This window comes from Poecilia mexicana, unplaced genomic scaffold (assembly GCF_051168715.1).
Source record: "Poecilia mexicana isolate PSO_F unplaced genomic scaffold, ASM5116871v1 scaffold_19, whole genome shotgun sequence".
In the NCBI taxonomy this organism is placed as follows: domain Eukaryota; kingdom Metazoa; phylum Chordata; class Actinopteri; order Cyprinodontiformes; family Poeciliidae; genus Poecilia; species Poecilia mexicana.
The window spans coordinates 18,800,962-18,824,919 of NW_028263388.1; the positions used below are offsets into that span (position 1 = coordinate 18,800,962).

The 23,958-nt window shown below is 39.7% G+C and overlaps 1 protein-coding gene across 1 annotated transcript; it reads right to left on the reverse strand.

Annotated features, from left to right (window-relative positions):
* Window positions 1-18,919: 18,919 nt before the first annotated feature.
* LOC106919548 (zinc finger protein 503-like) lies at window positions 18,920-21,480 on the reverse strand. Its single transcript, XM_014989994.2, has 2 exons — window positions 20,872-21,480; window positions 18,920-20,457 (listed from the first exon to the last, which is right to left on the reverse strand). The coding sequence occupies exons 1-2, from the start codon at window positions 21,127-21,129 to the stop codon at window positions 19,060-19,062; spliced, it is 1,656 nt and encodes a 551-aa protein (XP_014845480.1). The 5' UTR covers window positions 21,130-21,480; the 3' UTR covers window positions 18,920-19,059.
* Between the last annotated feature and the right edge of the window lie 2,478 nt (window positions 21,481-23,958).

Here is a 23,958-nt window from a genome sequence, read left to right on the forward strand (position 1 = left end):
TGCGTTTGTTTCCCATTCTCTTCAAAAGCCGGTTATTGGAAATAATGCTTTGTCTTCATACCTGTATTTGACTCTTTAATGAACTTCATCTGTCTCATTCAAGGCACTGTTCCCCATTTAGACTCACCGTTTTGTGCGGACTGCTCTGCACTAAGATTAAAGGCTGCAGAGGATTCTGTTTCTGTGCAAAGCTGATGTAGAATTGATTTCTGTTCTGAATATATGAATCACAGGGGTCATTACTGAGCTGGACTCAGCTCTTTTCATTTAATTGAGCTGCTTTAATGCAAGGGCAGCTAGGAACTATCTATCAACACTGTACCTCTACGGTCTTGGAAAACAGCAACACGTGAAGTATGGCCTCATTTACCCGACAGATGCAGAACATCGATCCTTTGTGGTGAAAATAAGCGACAACTCAGCCTTTTTAATAATTCAAATGCAGGTGCAGGGGTAATAAATTTACTTCTAAGTGGAGAAATGATTCCTTCCTATTTGGATGAGTGCATCTAGAAATGTACTATGTACTTAAAAAAAAAATGCCAGGATTCATTTATGCTTCCAAAACCCCTTTTAATTGCGAGGTTTATAACAGATTACCACCGGTTGCCCTGACTCAAACATTCGTGACGCACACATGGGCAGTATTGACTTCTTGAATGTGAAGACGTTAATGCAGATAACAGCTATTCGAATCCTCATTAGTCACCCGTAATCCGGAAACATGGGCGATATATTAAGACTGGTGTTCACAGCCAGTCATTAAAGGAGAAATAAAAGACAAAATAAATCCAGGCCTGGAACGCCTGTGATTAATCATGTTGGCCTCCGCTCGCTGGCTGCTTAAAGCGTTTTTATTGAGTCGTTCATGCTGGTTTCTCTTATTATCCATTTATTCTAAATAATGCCTCCCTTCATGCTCATGCCACTGTGCTTCATGAAACTCTTGAATATTTTCAGTCCTATCATGGCATGTTAAGCGCAATATTAAAAAAAAAAAAAAAAAAAAAAGATTAGTAAAATGAACGTGTTTAATATATTTTCAATTACTCTTCAAATGAAGATTATCAATAATTTGCTGTAAGTTATTTAATCATCCTAACATTTACAACCTTTAATTAGCAACAAACTGGTGTTTTTATTCAAGGAAAGGATTCTTATGCACCAATATTTGAATAACCAACAGTTTATTTGTGTGCATATATTTACAATATCCCAGCAGAGCCCCCCTAAGACCCTAAGAGTTAGCAGGAACATGTGGACTGCAGATGCCCTAATATTTAAACGGTACTCAATTCCTTTAGGAGAACACTCAGTTCTGCTGAAATATGAACTAGGCATCACTAAAGAGGATTGGTGGAAAGTAGAATATAGACATCCCTCGAAGCTTAATCCCACAAATCTAATAAACTAACATTGCAAAGCAAATAATTGCATAAAAACTGCAATATTTTAGCAAATTCAGTCGTATGTGGGTCTCAGTTACTCATATTAGAGCCAAAACATTTTATTTTTGCTGCAAAAGGATCAAACAAGTAGTGAAAGTGCTTATTCATAGTTTCCAAAACACAATGAATTGCTGATGATCAGTGAAATAAATAAATGTCTTTTGTAGGCAGGGATTGACAGCTAAATAATTTTAGAACGCAGTCGTCAAAGAACCATCCAAAAGTATCCATGGTAACGCTGGGGGAGCTGTGGAGATCTGAACCTCAGCAGGAAAACTTTAATCACAAACACCACAAATCTGAGCTTCATAAAATAGAGGCAGTTACAAAACAACCTTTGAAAGAAAATTACAGCAAACATGTAAAGTACCCTAATCATCTGTGCACCAAAATGAGCAAAACTTAACATGACCATGAACTCACCAATACATGGCGGTGGTAGCGTCATGCTTTGTGGGTTTTCCTTTAATGGCAGAGGATCGGGATGCTGATAAGAAGAAGAATGGAGCTAAATACACGGAGACCCGGGAAGAAAACCTGTTCGAGGCTACAGAAGAGTTGAGACTGGGATGGAGGTTCACCCTCCAGTTGAACAACAGCTCAAAACATGCCGGCAGAGCTACAACAGAGCGGTTAGATCTAAATGCATCTTCTGTTAGGTCAAGTCCAAACCCATGACCAACATTGAAGCTTTTGGAAAACTTTAAAACAATTTTTCAGACACTGCCCATCCAAATTGACTTAACTATTTGAGTTCAAAAGATATGTATACTTTAGAAATGCACTGATGTGTAATATAATGTTTTATTTTTCTTTTCTGTACATGCATTCCACCACTGTAACAACCACATAGGAAAAAAACAAAACAAAACATTAAAAGGCTTCAAACGAGCATGACTATACATTTTGAGGCCCCTATTGGTAAAAAATAAACTTCACTCGCTACTTTGCAAACTTGACAGTTCTGTTTCTCCTCAGGCATGAGCACAAACACAATTGTATATTTAGTAATGAAGATTTGAGGGTTCTCGGCAGCGTCTGGAGACTTTCTCACAAGGTCTTTGTTGGAAAAGGCTGAGGCGTATCAAGTGTCTTGCACAACACCAGTCCTCGCACCTGACAACATGGGTTCTGTAGGGAGTTAATGCTGTCACAATAAATCAGTAACAGCCAGGGTACAGTATAATCATCCCGGTGTCCTGTTTCACTCGGCTTCTGCTGAGTGAGGCACTACACACACACCGCTGTACCCACAGTGGTTGATGGTTGACTGGAGAGAAATAATCCATGGGAGATGGAACACAAAGAGCTGTTGATAGTTTATAATGCAAGTCATTTATTGTACACTGTGATGTTCTGGGCTGCCAGTAGTTTGCTTATTTGCTAAACCTCCTTTGCTTTGATTGTCAGTGGGCTGCCTTTGAAAGAAAATCGGTCTTGACGACCTGTGCTATGTCTTACAATGTAGCCTATATGTTTAGGCAATAAAGACGAGACATGATTGTACACTGCACATATCTGGGCTTTATGGAAGAGTGGCAAGCAGACAGCTAAAAGAAGTAATGTTTGGAGTTTGTCACAGCAATGTGATATGAGATGCTTTGATCAGATGACCAACTTAAACATGTTGTTTAAAATACTTTTTGAAAATTAACGTCGCAAATAAGCCTGAATGTATCAACCCCCAGCTGTTTAGAGTTGATTTGAAGATGGATGGAGCTAAGTTCAGTGCAATCCTGGAGAAAACTCCCGTGAGAGTCGAAAATTATTTACTACAAGCAAATTGGTGATTCTGATTCTAAAAAAAGACACAAGCTCCTCAGCATGCCACCAAGGGTTGCTGAATCCTTTTAACCCAGCATTCATGTATGTCAGGTGTGCTGCAGGAGGAAAACACCCAAAGCATGCAAGATCGTGGGCCTTATGGACCAGTGCTGTGGACCGTTGACATAGGGAATACAGAAAGGATATGAAAGAATGTATAAAATGCTACATACAAAATTTAATTGTGATGAAAAATGATCAATGCACATCTCTTTGCACACACAGTTTCCTCGGTGGAACATGGCGTGGGAAGAGGAGAGGAGATCTATTCACGTTGAGCTAAACACGGGACAATTCTGAAAGAAAACCTCGTGGAGGGAAACTTAAAGTCCTGCTGATACCAGTAGTTCACCTGTTTTTAAACCTCTTTTGCTTTTTTCTTCAAGGACCTGCCTTTGAAAGAAAACCTGCCTCATCGGCCTGTTTTGCATGTAGCCTTTGCTTAACAAGCTGCACGTTAAAGACGAGACAAAGTTTGAAAACAAAGTCCTCGCTCTGTGACTGCAAGAGAACCGTCATACTTGAGAATCAAAGCAAATTAAGCTATACAAACTACCAGCTTTCATCCGAGCTCCTCTTCCAACATAAGGATGACTCATAATATGTCTAATCCCCAAAAATTATCCAAAGCGCTCGGCAGCCGTCTCATTTCCAGCGCTGTTTAATCTGTGTCTGGAGTGTTTGCCGTCTCTTCATGTTGCAAACAGTCCTCTCACTCTGGCACTTCATTGTCTTTTGATGGACCATAAAAGGCTCGGTTTGATGGATGATAACTCGGGGCGTCTCTCTTTGTTGTTGGGATGTGACGACGGAGCGCATGTGAGATGTGAGGGGAAGATGTGGTGTGAATGGGAGATGTCATTGATGTCGTGCGTTGACACCGAGGGCCCTGAGTGCAAGCTTTGATCTCCACCAATGACTGAAAAGCAAACACAAATAAAAGATTTCGGCTTTTTTCACTTTCCAGAGAGAAAGTTTAACTGACTTTCTTTGTGGTTGGCAGTTGATTTTTCTGAAAAATGTGCTACCTCCAATATACAATTTATCAAGACCAAAAATGGCTTACTCTTCAGGCCTCTGATTCACTCCAGTCTATAAATTCTGCTCTCTAAAGGCTGACCTCACAACATCTGTTCACCTAACATATTTGCTGTAAGATTAGGCCAACAGTTCTCAGCTGTCCAACATGAAAAGCAGGCTATGCAGCTGAATAACTTGAGTCACATGCTGCTTTAATAAAAACGCAAATATTGTCTTGGCATTCGGGGCAGCTGGGCACAAAAAACCCCTCACAACTGACAACAGATTTCATCAGGGAATCTGTTGTTAAGGAACGACTCCTGAGATGCATTCACTGCACAGTATATAAATCATTGTTATTAAAAACCACAGCTCACTTTGCAGCTCAGTATATTGCAGCCACTCCTTCGTTGCTGTGCTGCTTGCCGTGCCCACATGAGGTTCTTTGTTGCGCTTTGATGTTTACTAAGCCATCTGAGCATAAAACACTCTGTGGCCTTTACGTTGCGCATTACAAATGAAACCCTTTAACCAGCTAACCATGCTGTTATATTTGCCTTGCAAATGCTTGTAGCTGTAGGATTTACTCTTTATAAATTACATTAATTACATGTTTCTTGAAAGAGTCCCCAGGGAGTCGCAGTTTGTGCGAGGTAATTGCAGGACTCATAATAAATAAGACCTGTAGTGTGAGATATGCTGATTACCTATTTGGCACTCGACCGAGGGTTAAAGACTTTCTCTGGAGGAAAATAATTCAGTGATTATGCGTTTGGTATGAGGGTTTTACCATAAAGTAAAGAGTTAGGGTTGTATCACATCATTTGTTTTGAGCATGTGATTTAAAACAGACTTCCATATGGCTTAGATCCATGGAAAACATGCAGACAAAACAACTCTAGGTTGTTCCTAGGTTAACCTTACCCTTACTCTTTCACCTGCCCCTCGGCACTTAATTCAGGTCATCTGCATAAATTATATTTACTTATACAGGACCCTGAATTATCAGCACCAAAACTGAAGAATGGTGTGTATTTCTAGTCTCACTGTTAATTCTCTTGGAGTTGCATGTCTTTTGGGTATGTCTCTATCCCAGATCATGATGCCACCACTACCATGCCTCATGAAGGGGATAGTGGACTCAGGGGGTTAGTTTTCTGTCACACAATGAATTTCACACATGATTAATGTGTCCATTATATAGCTGGTGCCAAACTGCACATGGGAGATGTCATGGCTTTCTTTCCATGACAATTTACTCTTGTTTCTATTTCATAAAGGCTAGATTTGTAATTAATTGTTGTTGTGCAAACAGATTTGAATGCCTATCAGTTTTGGTAGACTGTGTGTGGAGCAGATTTTTAGTGCTGGGGAACCAGGTTTTCAGCAGCTTGTTCAACAACTGAGTCAAAGCATACATATTTTACTAGCCTCATGAAGTATTTTCTCTAAGTTTAAATCAGTTTTCAGAATATTTTTTACTCACAGATATAGTGGTGTTCTCAAAATATATGGATGTTTTTCAATCCTCTCACTTGGTTCACTCTAAATGCTTCTTTTGTTAATGAAGAAATTGATATTAATGCAAAAAAAGAATGCTTATTCTGTTTTGCATTGTTGTTTAGGGCGACTTAACAACAATGTTGCGGGTCAAACCACAACTGAGAACACCTATAAAGTTTGGGCTCATCTGTGTGGGCATAACACCGAATCACATTTCAGTCAGATGAAAATGAGGAATGTGCTGCAAGTCACAGCCTCCGGACAGAGCCGTGTCTGAAGCAACACTTGGAGGAAATCAAACACCCAAAATACCTCGAGTTGACCGCTGTTGTTTTCTTTAACCGTGTATATACATTTGCCCTTTCTAACTTGTAAGTTCTTGTGTCTTTTTCTCATACAAACCCAGCTTTACATTACACATAGCAATTGTTGGACAGATGGTTTTCATTTCCTATGAGTTCAAGATGGAGGGAGATTAAAAAAAAAAAAAAAAGCGCCTCCCCCCGCCCCCTGAATCCGAGACTAATGTAGTCAGGATGGAATCTGTCATTCAGTCTATTGCATGTTGATGACTAAGGGTAGTTTCAGCTGTAAGCAGTCCATGATTTATGGACACCAACTGAACTCTTGTAAGCAAAAGCCCGCTTGGAGTTCAGAGCAGCAAATGGCCCCCTTTTTTTTTCTTTGGCAGTGGCGTGCCTGCATTTTCTTTTCCTTCATGCCAAAGTGTTTCGCATGGCAATTAGTTCCGTCCTCATTTGGGTCTGCAGTCTCGCAAGGTTAGCAAAGTCATTTATCATCCTGAGGGCTTGGAGCTCCACTGCTCCATCTCAGGTAGGTTTTGTAAACAATCATCGGTCCAGCTCTTTCCATTTCACTAAATGAGAAGGCAATACGGTAGTTTTGAGGTTCTGCCATCCATCCTTCTGTCACTCGCTTTGCTTTTTTCTCTACAGGTGAGAAGGCAAAAGGGAAATGTCATTTCTCATGGCTCATTTGTCATATGTTAACTACATAGTTAAGAGTGGATAGTGTGATGACAGCATGACCTACTGCTTTAGATTTGAAGCCTTTATCTGTTAGACAGACACATTGTCTGCTTTTAAAAGAAGACTTAAAACTCTCCTTTTTGAGACAACTCGTGTAGGTTTTTCTGAGATACCTCTTTGGTAATAATGCTAAAGTTGTAAGCTGCTCCTTGTCATTCTTTTATTGTTTGTGAATAATATTGCTGCTACTAACAATGTTTTCTCTTGTTTGTCATTCAGTTAGACGTACACCTTGCCATTTACTCTTTAGTAATGAGTCTTTCTCAGGTGGAGCTAATCGCTGGGATTTTTCTGCTTTAGCATAAAAAGAGCTAAAGCAGGTGTACTTTCTTGTTCATAGAAAGTACACCTGGCATAGTTCTTCTGTATTTAACTTTGTCTTTTTCTTTGATGGAGCTATTGGTGGAGCTTTTGCTACACTTTGTGTATGTCTGTCTTTCTGTGCTTGGACAGTAGAAGTACTTTCCATGCACTTTTTCTAGTGAAAAGGTTCAATATTTATTGTCAAAAGTTTGTTCATTTCTATTAACAAACTCTTGCTTGGGGTTCTGCTGAGATGTATTAGAAACCCAGGTTACTTTGATAGTGGCCTTCGGGTCTTCTGTATTGTTGGTACCTTTGGCAGTTTGATGCCAAGTCCTGCTGGAATCAGCATCTCATTGAAGCTTGTTAGCAGAAGGAATCATCAAGAGCTCAAAAAATTTCTGTTAATAATAATTTCTTTAATAATCAACGCTCCCAAAGCATTTTATTAGATCTGACATTTGGCATTTCTCCACATACATGCTTGGATGTAACCTTATTAAATGGTCATAAAGAAGGACTTGTGATGCTGATCTGCGCCTATTGAAATGTGTTGGCTCTGCTGCAAGCACTTATATAGCTTCCAAGTGCCTGCAGGGTGTCCTTAAAACACGTACTTGAGGAGGCAGAACTGTAAACATATGCTCGATTCATTTTAATGCTCTTAACTGAGCTGCACTTAACTGGAAAATAATCTAACATCAGTGTAAGCATATTTTTCTTTTTTAACTGATAAGAAATACCTTTTTTCCTTTTTATAGGTGTCCTGTCCTGATATGTTAAGCCAGCAGTATTGTGAGTCTGGTTTCCTTACTGTGTCAGAACAGATTTTTTTTTTTTATAACTGTGGGAAAAGGGATGGTACCATCACATAATTAATCTAAATAATTAAAGGTGCAACAGACTGCCTCTGGTGCAGAAAGCTAGCGCAGGCTGCGGCAATTACAAAAACACAAAGCTGGCAAGAGTGGAAAATAATCTGGAAGGGGATGAGACCAGACAGAAAAGAGAAGAAATAAATTGGCCAAAAAGTGCTCCAATTCATTGGAGAGATCCCAAGCAAAACCCGGTTCAGAGAACTAGAAACACCCACAAAGGTCTGTATTTATGATCCCCAACATAAAAAGAAATAGTCTGTGGTATGTAAGAGAAAAGTACAGCTAATGTAGCATATCAGAAGGTGTAACTTGTGTAGGTTACTGTCAGTGTTCTAGATTTAACTATAAAAAGTATACTGGGCAACAATGCCATTTGTTAAAACATTTGCCAGAAAATTACCAGGACTTTGGGGAAAATGTTCTGTGGACTAATGGGACAAAAGTGGAATGTATTTGAAATTTGTTAGTCCCGTTACACCTTCACTAACAACCAACAACATTTCAGAACAAGAGCAACAGTAAAACATGATGGTGGCAGTGTAATGATCTGGAATGCTGCTTTACATCCATGACAACTTGTTCTTGAGCAGAAAATCCTGAAAATTAATTTCTGCCCGTCAGTCAGTCAACCCACCCAAGTCTTTGTGTGACCTAATCAAAGTCTGGACTTAAATCGAATTGAAACCTTGTGGCAGGACCATAAACAGGATATTTATTCTTGAAAACCCTCTGTGGCTGAATTAAAACAATTCTTCAAGGAATAGTTTACCAGAATTCCTCTGCTGAGATGAATGCGACCTATCGGGTATCACAAAAACTTGACTTGATTGTTTTCACCAAGGCTGGTTCGGTGAGCTTTTCAGATTAGTGAGCAGTTATATTTCCACATAGGGTCAGGTTGCTTTTGTTTTTACTTAATAAATCATAATTTAAAAACTGACTTAAAGAAAAAGTTCCCCACCAAGCAGTGAGTCCGCTGAAATAAACCAGACGGGGCAGCGACAGCTTATTCTGAATTCATTGTGTTTTTCTCTCTCCTACATCTTTATCAATCAGAATTAAGGAATCTGATTAAAGCCTTAAAGGAGTGGAGACACATAAGTGGAGACACCCTCTGCCGTGCGGGCCCAGAAGGTATAACAGGGCAGTATCAGAGGAGACTTAATTGTCAAGGTTATGACTCGGAGGATGATTGATATGGGGCCAGGCTGTTTTTGTCAGCCTGTCAGGTGGCTGGAATGTTTAATGTTCTCATTATTGGTTGCTCTGTTGTGTATATTTCTCTGTCAGCGCTGCCGAGCCATCTGAACTGCCAGAGCACTTCAAAAAGCCTCGGGTCATCCGTCTTCCTCCTGACGCCCCGAATGTTCAGCCTCAGCTGAGTGCCGGTGATTTGTTATGACTTTAGAGCCAGCTGACAGACAGGTCTCCTATAAAAAAAGCATGCACCCATTTCCCTTTTTGTCGTGTAGTGAAAGCATCAGTCCTCCTGTAACTGGAAGAGGGAGGAGGGGCCTGCTGCCACAGGAAGCTGGCATCTGACAGTTATATCATCTTTCTAATTTGCAGGCAGGATGACATAAAGTATTTTGTCCTTTTTTTTTTTCTCAATGTGGATTTTGACTCTCACAGGTCACCATCTGTTTGTGGAACGCCACAGGGGAAGCAAAAGCTAAGGACTGATCACTATATTAAGGCCGACTGTCATATTCATCATTAGCCGAGTGTATGTTGAGTGATGGCAGAGAGCATCATGGGAGGAATGCTGATGGCCGTCCAGCCAGGCAAAGAAAGTGAGAGGTGAAATGTTGAAGACAAGAGGAAGAAAAACAGAATCCAAATCTTAATACCTTTCCCAGGCCCTTTCCAAGATTGATTGTTTTTCTGCTGATCTAATTTTGGATCATACAAAAACAACCCATTTGTCTTAAAGAAAAATGATCTGCTGCACGGTGCAGATGGATTTTTCTTTCCTCTTTTTTCTGTTGTACGAAAGCTGGAAAAGATTAAAGAGAAACTCTGCTCCTCAGCTATAATTACAAGCTGTAGATTACTCTGTCACTTCAACCAGATGGCAGGCTCGATTCTGCAGGCCCTTCTGTATATTAATGGACAGCAGTATGTTATATTTGACTTAGGAAAGTTAAATGTCCATAACCTGTAATGTTCTACCAGCTGGTACTGTGCTTCCCCCCCTCCCCCCTTCTTTTGGGTCCACTTGGCATATTTCATATGCATCTTTAGTGAAGGGGAATTTCTTCTCCCCATTTTCCATCATTGTCACTCCAGTGGTAAATATTATTTTTCACCCTGGGAGGGAAAAAACCCTCCCTGAGTTGTGTCCACAGCTAATTTCCTCATCGAGGTTCAAGCAATAATTTTGGCACTAAAGCTGTCACACTCAGCGAGGTGCACCAGTTCGATTGTAACTTTATTAGACTGTCGTCCTGACTGCGAACATGGCAAGACTGTAAGTTAGCAAATCTAATTATCAAAGGGGAAAATGGCTGCTAACATGATTCGAAGACCAGATGTCAGTTGCTGTATGACTACAAACATATTCATGCAGCTTCAAACATCACACAATTTTTTCCACGTGTTTTTATTAAGAAGTTATGTAACACACATTCTGTGTAATTAAAGTGTGGAAACAAAAAGATGGATAGTTTTTAAAAACTTTTTTTTATTTTTTACAAATCTAAAAAACATGGCATGAATTTGTACAGGGACCTTTATGCAAGTTGCTTTTGCATAAATCCATTGTCTTGCGCTTATATAGGATTATGTTGCTGGGGGAACAGATTCAGGAGCGAGCCCCAGACGTCCCAGTTCCTTCAGGGGTACCGCTAAAGCAGAACTATATTGACCTTTTGCAACTCTGTCATATGATTGGAAGTGAGAGACGAAAGTATTTAACAAAGCGACTGCTTTCTCATGTAGTTTTTGTCAATAATAACCATGGCTTCTACTTGTTCAAGTTGAGCTAATTTGTCTGTGGAAGTAGCGCACACCTACTTCCAGAAGTTGGAAATAGTTAGCTCAGAAACCGACCCAAACCTTCACCCTCCTGACGTGTTTGTTGATTTAATCAAATCTGAATTCACGTGACATGATTTATGCCACTGTTATAAACGGTGTTTACACCGGACCAGACTTTGTAGCATACAAATGTCTAGATGCTTACTATTTTGTTTTCGTACATGGTAGGCTACATGACAGTCGGACATTATCTCCATGGTTGCTAATGGTTAGATGCGTACCTTCTCCATAATACGATATTTGATTGTATCTTGCTAAACATACGTATTCATGAAGTATATGAATATCTTGTAAAAAGTGTTTACTGCAAAACCTTGAATACACCAAAGGCTTCCAGTCCTTATGATTAACGGTTGCTCTCCATCGCCATTTTCTTTCCTCATAAAAAATAAAACGACAATTTTTGTTTACATCCTTTTCTGTGTAGCTGATCACTCAGCACCCTTTGGGCATTTTTACCTATATTAGCAGGACAGCTCTACAAATCTGACCTTTATGATAAAGTAGAAACTTTATACATAGATTTACCTACCATTTCACAGTTAGACCAACACAAAGCAAAGCATATCACACAAAACAGCAGTAAAATTGACATTTGTGGTTGCAGCCTGATAAAATCTGCAAGATTTCATGCAGAAATGCTTTTGAAGGCACAGCGGTCTGTAGTTAATGTGCTCATGTAATACTACAAAAACCTCTGTAAAATGTTCCTCCTGCTTGGTGCGATTTAAGGCTACTTTGTTAAAGAAATTGATTGTCTGTGTCTTTAGATGTCAGTTTGAAGAGATTGCAGAAAACTTGAAGAGGCAACGAACACATGTTTGCCAGAAGAAACTCCCTTCATGAATATGCCAAGCCTAAATTTAACCCAACAGCAAGGGGACGGAGGGGGGATGTTTGGCCGCGTTTCCCAGCTTGAGAGCACGAACAGCAAAGAAGCACAATACCAGCGTGTCATACATTTAAACACGGCTAAATTAAAGGCTGTTTACCGTTCGCAGAGGCCATTCATCTTACTCAACGCTGGTCTGCTTCTTGCAAATTTGTCAGTAAGAGCTTCCACATGCCAAGTAAAAAGGAAAGGGAAAAAGTTGGGGGTTATCAGAGCCGGGTTTTTATAGCGTGTCTCTTCAGTCAGCCTGTAGTTAATTAGCCACCTCCACACAATAAGGCCATAAGTCATTAATCACCCTGAACTGTAGCAGGAGTCGACTTCACTGTGAGCAAGACGTTCGGAGACAAAAGTTTGCCGCCTATGACAGGCTTCAAAATGGCCCCTGTCAGCGGTGTTTAAATTATAGGGCATGTCGAGCGCTGAAAGACAAGAGCCCACTGTTTAACTCACTGTTGCTCTTTCCTTTGCTTTGTGTGTTGACAAGCTCGCTTCAAAAAGAAAATCCCTCCACCCCTTCACTGCGCTTCCCAATCGGATAGCTTTATGGCTTTTGCACACACAGAGTTCTTCACATTGGGATAATCTCCGTATACCAAGCTTACTTCCTCCGCTTTATGATGCAGCATTAATTGAAGAGGACAAGCTCCAAAGGTCAGCAGCTCACTGAAAGCCAGCTTTAACTCTGCGTTCCTGGCGTTTACTTGCTCCGTCAAAGGGAGGAAATGATGGGCCGATGATAAATTCAGGGTCTTGTTTGGAGAAGCAAAAAGCCTTTCTCCAGTGAAAATAAACCGCATGTTTCGCCGGATGATGGAAGACACGCTTTTCAGCCGAGTGAACATGCAAAAGGTCATAATTTTTCCCCCACCCCTCCTTTGTGTCTATAAACAGAGATCTGCTTGCTTTTCCAGAGAACATAAGCACAGAGGAAGGTTTACTCAAAGCAGCAAATGTTTGTGTAACTCTCGGGGAAATCCCGTGATTGCATCATTAATATTACTGACAAAAGGGTGCTAAACTCATTATGCGACTGCAACATCAGTGACAAGTGTTTGAAAGTGTGTTGATCTATGTATCGCGTGCATATGGAAAACATGATTCTTCATACAGAACCAGAGGCGTTTCTGAGAGGAAACACTGGTTTGGCGATGTCCTCGGCCTTTATTCACGAGAGGCCGCGGACGGAGAAACACATGGCCCCCAGCTGGGACAAAACTACCACTTTTAACAAAAATTCATGTCTGTAAAGAACTGCTTTGCACTGAACTGTTGATGTCCAGGTGGAAAACTGCACATTGCGTTCACGCTACAGTAAAAAGCAGTCACAAAGCTGAATATTGTTGCATATTATAGCTGTAACTGACATTTAGATCCACAAATAGCAGAAAGATTGATGGTGTTTAACAGTCACTAAGGTGATGGAATAAACAGCAACTTGTTAAGTAGAAACTCATGATGTGGCTCTGGCCCCTGTTGACCTTTAATTAAGTTGAACTGAAACTCAGAAAATAAAAACTAATAGCACTGTGGAACTCATTTCAGGGTAGAGGCTGGGAGACCTTAGAGTTTTTCTAACAGCTTGTGACTCCTGTTAAGCACAGCGAAGGATCTGTGATTCTGTGGGCCTGGGTCTCTCCCAAATCTTCTTGCAACCCAGTTGTATTTTTTGTATGCCTTATATGAGTCCACTATCTTAGAAAGATAGTATACTCAACCAAAAAGCTAAAACTGTGTTGTCAGTGTTCAATCTGCTGACAGTGTGGACAGTTTTAAGTCCCACCGCAACGATGTTTGATTGAAAACATGTCAAGATCAACGCAGAAATTGTTCACTAGTCACAAAACCAACATTTTTCAATGGTCTAACAGCTGGCCTACTGGTAAAATTGGGTTCTAAAAAGCTGTTAACAATTATACCACTAGTGTTCTTTTTTTTGTTGTTGTTTTTTTTTGAAGGGCCTCATGGCTTGATTTTTACTCATCTTTTCCAAGAGTGCAAACAAATTTGACTATGAATCGAATTGAATAAAAAGCATGTCTATGTATGAACTCTGTTTCACGTTCCCCTCAGGGATGGAGTTATCCCTTTTGCTTGTGCACACTTTTTTCTTCCACTAAACTTTCCAGTAATATACTTGGTACAGCAGTCTGCGAACAGGCATCTTCTGTTGCAATGACCTTTTGTTGTATACCCTCCTTGTCTGGAGTGCTATGACTCATGTAAACAATCTTTCCTAGCCATAATGTGATCACAAAATAAGATTTTAAAACTCTTTTTGTTGGTATTACATTATATTCTGATTTTCAGATAATTATTTTTTCATATTAGCTGGAAATCAAAATGAGAAGTGAGAAAATAAACGGGTTAAACAGAGCACTGTATCATTCTGTATAATTTTCACTTCTTGAACTGAATTACGGAAAGTTTCAATGATATTGTAACTTAATAAGATTCCTGGAGAATTCTGATTTCCAGTTTTCCTTGAGGTCCCGACTTGCTGATTGTTGTTTTCTTTCCCTCTACGGTCTATAACACAGAAAAGAGAAAATGTTACATGTTCCTTAAAGAAGAAATTATGTGCAATCCAGAAAATGAAGAAATTGCAAGATTTTCCCCATTTATGCATTAAACTCCCGTCACATTTTTATCAAACTAAAAGAGTGCATGAGCTCTTTTAGTTTGATAAAACTAAAAGAGTTTTATTGTGTTTAAATACAGAAAGTGGTGGAAGTTTTTTGTTTTATTTATTTATTTTTTGCTGGAGGTTTCTACCTGTTAAAGGGGAGATTTTCGTCTCCACTGTTGCTGCATGCAGGTTCAGTGGGAGAGACAGCTGCAAAGTCAATGACACAACACAAGCGTTTGTCTGCTGTCGCTACACACACCTGCAAGTCAATGACTCGTTGCAATCCACTGTTTTTTAAACCAATTCCAATAATAAACTGAACTTATTGCATTGTTTAATTACTAGGATAAATCAGAATCTTTGATTGGATAAATTGACCATTTTTTTTTTAAGTACCTCGAGATGAAGTTAAAGAAAGTGATCAAATGCTCTTAGTGTAGCATTAGACTAATGCTCTTCACTACAAAGTGCTTGTTTCTTCCCAAATAGCTTGCTTCTTTTACATTATTCAAAATGTTGAATAATAAGAGGATTCTTACAATTACTAGTAAATCATTCAATATGCATCAATTTATAGTTTCTGTCAGAAACCGATCAATGATTATCAATTATTCCTTAAATTTTAAGATTACGTTTTGAAAATCATCCCAAGACCTGTGATTTGTTGTCCACGTCTCGCATCGTGTTCCTCACTTGACTTACAGAACAATTGATAATTTATGACCAAAGATGATTTTCAGTCCTACACTTATTACATCAAGTCTTTACAGGTGAAGTTTTTCCTACCCGATAGCCTGCAAACAGTTTAAACTTGCTTTTAGTAATGAAAAGTTACTTAAAGGAGAAACATATTTGCTTATTTCTGTACTTATCTTAGAGATACTTTCTACACTTTGTTGGAAAATATATGCGTCTTAATAACCTAAGTTTATTTTGGTATATTCTATCGATTTAGATAATACAGACAAAAAAAAAATACAGCTAAAAATATTTCTATCATAGCCAACTTATAGACATGTATCAATAATGGCTAATTTCCTCACACATATGGCTCATTTTTAGTTCTATGTAATGCGTATGAATGTACGTGTCAACAACTCTTCATTGATTTAAATGGAAAAATAATATTACCAAACAAATAACTTAAGATGCATCTTGAAAAGAAACTAAATAAACATTGACTTTAAAAAAAATATATATCATATTCTTTAGATTGAGATTATTTTTTTCTTTTTTGCATTTTTATAATTTAAAATAGCATTGGCATTAACTCTGTGCACACTTATTGGTAGCTTTTCAGCTCTTATATATATATATTTTTCAGTTTGATCTAAAGTTGTTTTATTAAAACACTTTAAACAGGGATATCGAAGCATCAACTGCATAATTCAATAAATGGTTCCAGAGTAAATGTAATACACAAGCCAGAACTACCAAGTAAATATTCACTTTAAGATAATTTAATTCTACACATGCTTGCATTCAAATGCTAAATTTAAAATAATCAATCCCTTTAATGGATTTGAGGAAAATCCACAGAATAAATAGTTGACAAGTTTATCTGCTGGTTCATGTGTGAATCAATACCACAGCGTCACACATCAATTAACCTCTGAGAAATGCCTCTTGAGATCTCTGCCCCATTTGTTCACATCATGTTAATGGTGCTGTTTTTAGTAAAAAAGGAATGCATCACGTCTATGACCCACGCCGGCTTCATGGCTGGCTGGCTGCAGTGCTGAATCGCGGCTTTATTGCCATCTATCACCAGGCTATGTTTAGGGCCTCATCTGCATGACGGATGGGCGGGTTTGATGAATACGACGTCTGACCGCGCTGATTCTTTTCTTTTTTTTTTTTTTTCTTCCCCTCATTCACGGAGAACAGTCTGATTTACTGAGGATGGATAATGACACTGTTGGCTTGATTTAGCTGATTTGTTTTAAGGGACTGATTAACTTGTTAAAGGTCTGCGCTTCACAGCCTCATTAGAGCAATCACCAAAAGCTCTGGAAACATTTTACATCTGAGTCAGTGTAAATTTTGGTTTCGAGGTTTGCCACTCAGTCATATTAGAAGCTTGTCTGTCTTAAGGTGAATCAATAATCGGTAAGATGAAGGAGATCCAGAGGGTTTTAGTAGATTTGCTGAAAATACACAACATACATATGTCATGATATACAGTGTTTGCTTTTTTCAAACCTTCTATTGGTTCAAAATCCTTTTACCGAGATTCTCACAGATTTTCTCAGCTCTGTCAAGCACAGAGTAGCACAGTTCAGCCCCTCCCCCACCCATTGCTGTACACTGCAGGTCAGCTGACAGAAAACAACCTCTGAAACATTTCCTTTGCTCACAAAAATATAATTCAGCTGTTAGGAAATATTTCAAGATCCAACATTTAAGAACAGTCATATTGGAGCTACAGTTGCACTTTCCATGAATCATGTAGGTACTGCTGCTTTAAAACTTTGACTGGTTGTAATACTTCTTTACTCTGAGAATTGCTCTTCACCAGTGAAACATTGTAAATTAAATATTCCTTCATTAAGCTAAGGTTGATGAAGGTGCATGGCTTAGTTTTGCTGTTAATTGTACAAGTATTTTTCTAATTAACTAAATACTCTGACACTTTGTGACAATCAACCACTTAGACGTGTTGGTAGGCCCCAAAATAATCAATTAAGTCTCAATAAAAAAATAATAAATAAAAGGAAGTTATTTTTATGAAATTCTAGCTTTTTTCCTCCAGATACATGGATACGTTTAGAAATGGATTCAGCTAATGCGTTTCGCAATTTTAAACTCATTTGAATCGGTGATCATTTAAATTACTATCAGTTATTTTTGTATGTAAGCAATGCAGTAAAAGTATTAAGAGCTCTCTAATTCTAATAATTCAAACTGCAAAACAACCGAGAACAAATTTATCATACGAAGGATGGTTTTTTTAAGCTCGAGTGTGTGTGTGCATGTGTGTGTGTGCGTACGTGTAGGTGTGCATGCTTGCGTGCATGCGTGCGTGTGTGTGTGGTATCCCACCCCAACTTGGCTCTTGACAAAAATTTGAAACAGGATGATTTTCACTTATTTTTTTGTTGTGTCAGTTCTTCTCAGCTTTTTGCTAAATGCCTGATTATTAGTTTTTAAAATTTACTAAGTGCCTCCTCGCCTTACATTTTTCTGATTACCTCAAAATAAAATGGACACTGTCTGGTCAAATTTGTGATGTCAACAGAATTGCACAGCGCCCTGCCTGGTGCCACTAATAAGTAATGACACAACCAACCCAAGAGAAATGTACAGTTTACAAACTACAAGCTTCAGTAGTTAACTGCTGGGTCTACTGGAGCAGATAGCCCCACTTATTGAGTAGCTAATCAGTCTCTAATTCTTGTGGCAATCTGTGAAGAGCAAAAAAGAAAAGGATATTTTCTGTGCAAAAAACATTAAAAATCTGTAATTAATTTAGTATTTTCATTTTTGTCTATGTAATATAATTGTAATTTCTTTAATGGGTTAATTGTTGCATTTAAAAAACAACAACAACAACAACAAAACAATTAAATGATCCTGTTTTGGTTTCAAGCATTTTTTCAATAAAGGAGTAAGCCTGACACCAACTCATAAAATCCAGGCTGCAACTAAAAGTATGTGTTACTTTTTTTTCTTTAATATTGTAATTTTTTCAACCTTCCTTTTACAACCTCAATTCGCATATATATTAAGCAAAAATAAAAACCCCCAATAATTATTAAAACACATTTGAAGCTTTAGAATAAAAAAAACAGCTTTTCACCAAATGTGTATTTCTGCATACATAACTTAAAATGTTTATTTTATTTTTTACTAATTTAGATATAAAACACTGCTTTTTGTTAGTTTGATCTTTTGTGACTTTCTGAAAATACACTCTAAAACTGACAATATTTAAAATGAAAAATGTTAACATACATATGTATAAATAGTGAAATCAGAGAAACTTAAAAAAAATATTGATGTGTTCTCCAGAGCTTGACTGGACCTAATTAATTTTAATTTTAATTTAATCAAATCTTGAGTCCAAGGTAAAACATTAAAGATAAAAACAGGCAGTTTTTAGAGCTGTGTGACGATCAAAATATGGGGCTTAATGCAACATTTACCTCTGCAAAAATAAAACCATTGCACATCTGAAGTAGTAAGTTTCTCGTATTGCTTTTTTTCCCCTTTACCTGTTTTTAAAATTAAAACGTCAACAATTAAGTTTTGATTCAGAATTTAAAGTTATATTTACATTTACCAAATACAAACATCTCTTGTATAAAAAAGAAAGCACGTTGAGGCTTATAAAATGTATATTATAATATTTTTTTTATTTTAGTCACGCTTGAAGCTATCGCAAATAAATACACTGATCCCGGCGTGGATTCAGTCCCAATATAAAACTCATTGGGCCTAAATTATTCTGTTATAAATGTGTAATTCTCCGACTTCACTGGTATCCTAAGGCAGAGGCTGTTGTCAGTCTTTGCCCGTACAGGGCGTACGGGGAGTAATAAGGCCCTGTCGCCGCGGGCACCGGAACCGGGGCCCCTGGAGCGGGCAGAGGGCTCTTTGAGTACGGGTGATAGCGGCTGCTGAGTCCGAGCGGGTGGTGGGGGCCCCGGAGGGCCAGCGCACTGGGGCTGCCCGGACTGCCGTTTGAAGGGATGTGCATGTGACAGGCCATGGCAGCGGCTGCAGCCGCGTTCGCGAGTGTGGTGGAGCCCGGGTATCCGGATATCAACTTCTCCGTCCCGGCGAAGGAGGTGTGAGTCCGCAGGTGGCTAAGAAGCTCCTCTGAGGAAGAGAAGCGCTTATCGCAGGGTCCGTTAGCAGATACCCAATTGCAAACATGCGGAAGCGGGTCGTTGGGCAACATAAAGCCGTAGGGGTACAGGGGATGTCCGCTGAAAGACGGGGCTGAGGAATGAACACCGTGCAGGGGGTGCGTTGGATACATGAGCGGGTATCCAGACTTCAGAGCGGAGTCGTGCGCGCAGTTTGCGGCTGACGCACCGGACAGATGGCTGGTGCAGTGGTAGCTCAGGCAGTATGGGTCTCTGCACAGGCTGGCGGACATTAAAGTCGGAGGAGAAGCTCCAGCCAGGGGGCTCGACCCCGCTTTACTGCAGCCCAACGAGCTGGCGGCCGCGAACTGCGCGCTCAGCAGCTGGCTGCTAGGTTTGGTGGGGTCCAGCGTCATTCCGGGCGGGAGGAACGGCTGCGGGTAACCTGCATACGCTCCCGCTAAACTTCCAGGATAGGAAATACTCGCGGGCGGCAAAGGAAAAACTGTGTGTCCCGGCTTGTAGGGGGAGACAGGGGCTACCAGTCCGGATCCGAGAACGGAGGAGGAGGAGGTTACAGATGTGGAGTCTGATGTAGCAGCCTTGGGTCCAGATGTGCTGTCGTCAGAGGTAATTCCATTTATCCTTTGGCTTCCGCTGCCATCAGTCGTGCCGCTTTTATTGCTTTCAGACTCCTTCTTCTCCTCCTTCTCCCCGGTTTTCCCCTCCGACGGTAGAGGCGACACGGAGGTGCAGGAGCTGGGGCTGCCTGTCCTGGGCGTGAACGGCTGGCAGGTGGCGCTAGGCACCCGGAAACCAGTTTTATCTCCACTGATGCTGCTCGACGAGTCCTTCTTCTCCGAAGACTTCGAGTAGGGCTTGAAGCTGGACTTGTCCTCGGCTCCGATGTCGCTCATTTTCAGCGGCCCGGATTTGGCCTCCTTGTCGCTGGATCCGCTGGAGGTCACAGAGGAAAGCTTGGAAGAGGACGGGGGGTCCGGCTTGCCGATCTGAGAGCAAGTCTGGGCCAAAAGGGCCAACGGACTCTTTTTTGCATCCAGCTGCGAAAAATAATAATAAAAAATAAGATGTAACAAACGAACAACAACACGTCAACATGCAAATGTTTGCAGGACAGCAAAAACGATCGCTTTGCGTATTTTACGCACTGCGCATGAAGTTATCTCAAAGAGAAACTAAACAAACTCATCAGAATGTGCTTATACTGGAAGGGTTGCACAACATTAAAGCTTACGTTAGTTTAGAGACACTAGCTTGCTAAATAGTTGTCGGTATGTGCAGTTATTCCAAATTTAACATCAGAGTTAAATATTTAAAGCGAACAACAACAAACCTAAAAGTCTGATGCAACATTTTTCTACAAAGCCTGCATCGGAAGCTTGACTTTCCTGTGCGCAAAAAAAAAACAAAAAACAAAAAAAAAAATCGTTCCCTAAATTTGCTTTAATGCTTACCTCGATGGGACTAACTGGAGTGGACGGCAGAGGCTGGAGGTACTCCGGGTGTAAGATGTGTCCTGCCCGAGCGGTGAGCATTTTCAGCACCTTGATGGGAAGACGGCCGGCTTGGCGAGAGGGATCCGCGGGAGAGACGCAGTGGTGGACGGACAGTCGGCTGATGTTCGTTGCTCCCTTCTCCCCCACCGAGGAGCCGCTCTCCCACGCTGGATTCGTGCTATTTCTCAGAACAGACACCAAGGGCGATGTGATCATGACCCGATTCTCGTACAAATGGTTGGAAAAGACATGTGGAGATCAGAGAAAGCCAGCAGTCAGGATTGTTTTAACGTTAATTAGAGCCTCGCCCATAAAAAAAATGCAAATAAATGATAAATATCCTTAAATCGGAGTCGGAATGAGAGAGCAGAATCCGTGCGTCTTCATCCCCTGCGACGCTTCAGCAGTGTGGGCTCTAGGTCCCAGGGAGAACTTGGTTTAACTGGCAGGAGGGATCACTCCGCCTCCCTTTCCTCCTCAGCGGCGTCTGAATCAGTCCGCAGCCTCCCAATCAAAAAGAGATCCCACCAAATGTGATGGAAGGTGGAAGTAACATGACGTTTCCTACCTTACACTCACGTCTGGTTCAGTTTTCAGCAACACGCGCCCTTTTAATTTGGAGATTTTTATCTGCGTATTTGCGTAATTGGAGATCTGACGCATGCGCTGCGCCCCTGCTGCTTGTGTGTGCACATTTAGGTTTTCTGGAGCAGAATGATCGATAGATAAAGATGATCCAAACACGAATGCCACGAAGTGAACAGAAGGTATTAAAGAATTTGAGCTCTGTAATATTTTTTCTTTTCATCCTTATTCCAACTCGTTTGTGAACTTTTTGGAGTTTATGCATGCAAACACTTCAAAGTCGATGGATCAGAGGACAATTTTTAATAAACGTAATTCAGTTAGAACATTACCACCAAAAGTACTACAGTAAATATCATTCATAAAGTAAAATGCACACATATTCCTAAAAAGTGACATTCTTTCAGACTTTAATTTAAATTTTTAAGATTATGGCTTTAAGACTAATAAAAACTTATAATTGAGTTTCTTAGTTAAATCCAAATAAAGTACATAATTTACAATGACATATAAATAGGGTTTTGTACGTCTGAGCAACAGCCCAGTCCAGTTCCAGAAACTGTTGATGCTGTTTCTGGTTCAGGAGTGACTGATTACGATTGTAGCTGATGTTCTGAATACGTCTGTCCATCTGTAGCCCACTCATAGATATTCTCCCCTAATTTCTTAAATTGACTTCCCCTTACAGTTCTCCTAAGTTGTCACACAGATTTTCCTTCCACTAAACATTTTGATACAGCAGTCTCTGAACTACCAGCTTGCTTAACAACGATCGTCTGAGGCTTTCTCTCTTTTAGGAAGGTGTCAGCGAGTGTCTGCTGGGCAACTGTCAAGTCAAAAGTCTGCACACAATGGAAAAGCCTACTGCATGGGAATAGCATAAATTTATTTAATTAAGATACTATTTTGTTGTAATTTTATAATATAATAATATTAAGTTTTCATCATCTGCTAGCCATAATAATCATGTAAAAAAAAAAAGAGTGTTGATGCACCATTGTAGGTAAAAACCTTCAACATGTAACATCTTTCACATGTGTGTCTCCAGGTAGTTTTCAACTGGGAGGCGAGAAGGGGGCCAATGATAATCTTTGGGTGGCAACCTAAACCAAAAGGCAAAAATAGATCTATAATACGAGCTACAACACACTGTGGTGGTACTTAGTGAGGCGGTGCCAGAAGGGAGTGGTAGATGTAGAAGTGGTATGTTGTAAAGGGTAAAGAAAGACCCAGCATTTATTAAAAATGAATAAATAAATATTTTATCTTACAGAAATGTGTTATGTTTCTTAACAATACTATTAAAAATGCATATAAGACCGGTCAGCCAGGAAACGATAAGTTTAAAGATGTAGCCATTGTCCTCCTTTTCCCTCCTTTTAGTGGCACCTCTGCTCTTTTACATTTTTTTTAACTTTTGCTAGAATTTTGCCCTGTAAATCACTGCTGCCACACAGGACAACACACTGACAGCCTATCTGTCAGCTGTCTGCTATTTTTCTCACTTGTTGTGTCACTTCTCTGTTGGATTTAAAGTTAATGAATCCACATATGTTTGGCATAAAGTGGAATCTCCTTTTTCTGCTTCTCTTCATTCATGATAAGTATTTACAAAAACTATAAATTTACCCCATTTTCTCCAAATTCCTGCCCAAAAATGTACTTTTTCTTTTTACTTGAACCGTGCTTTAAAATTTTTCCTTTTGCCACCATTAATCACTAGAGCTTCCACATTCCTCCCCATCGAACCAGACCCACTCATCTTATTACTCAATAGCCTATAAATGTCTTGCTGATCAGGCGAAAGTTTAAACATATGCAAGTGTTTTTTGATTGATAACAGGGCTGCTGTTTTCGGCAAGGGCTGTCAGGCTCTGACACAGCGCTTTGAGTTATTAGGGCAGAGAAGGGCGACCATAAATTTCAACCGTCAGGCAAAAAAATCTCCTTTTATTGTGGACGTGATGGATGGTTCGCAGCAACAGACACCAAATTCTCAGCTTTATCCTTAAATGGCTTCCACAGTAAGTCATTAGTTCAAAGCAGAATATTTTACCACCAGGGCTTCGTTATGAATCCTAATGCAAATACAGGTTTGGGTGCCATCATTCGTGACAATCAAACTTTTTTTTAAGTTTTATGACAGGTAATAGTTAATCATAAAGATTGTGGAGGAAATTAAACTTTCAAGAGCAGGGGTGCCTCGAAAGGGTGGCCTGATGGGGGCCACTGATAATCTTCTGCCACCAAAACTAATAGCTGGAGGAAAAAAATCTTTATTACTTTTTTTAAAGCTTGAAATATCAAACTTTAGAAAGCATTTCAACCTCATAGTTTGTTTTGTTGGCAAGTTATTCATCATATTTGTAAACCTTTTGTGTTTCTCCAAATGCAACTTAAAGCTGTTAAGCTGTTAATTCAAGCAGCTTGCATTCTGACGAAACTTGTGCTTATGTTGTC

Excerpts from the sequence above, each read along its gene's own strand:
- LOC106919548 (XM_014989994.2), bottom strand. The coding sequence starts at position 21,129 with ATGATCACATCGCCCTTGGTGTCTGTTCTGAGAAATAGCACGAATCCA. Across the intron at positions 20,458-20,871 it reads CTCCAGTTAGTCCCATCGAG|CTGGATGCAAAAAAGAGTCC; the intron begins GTAAGCATTAAA and ends TATTTTTCGCAG.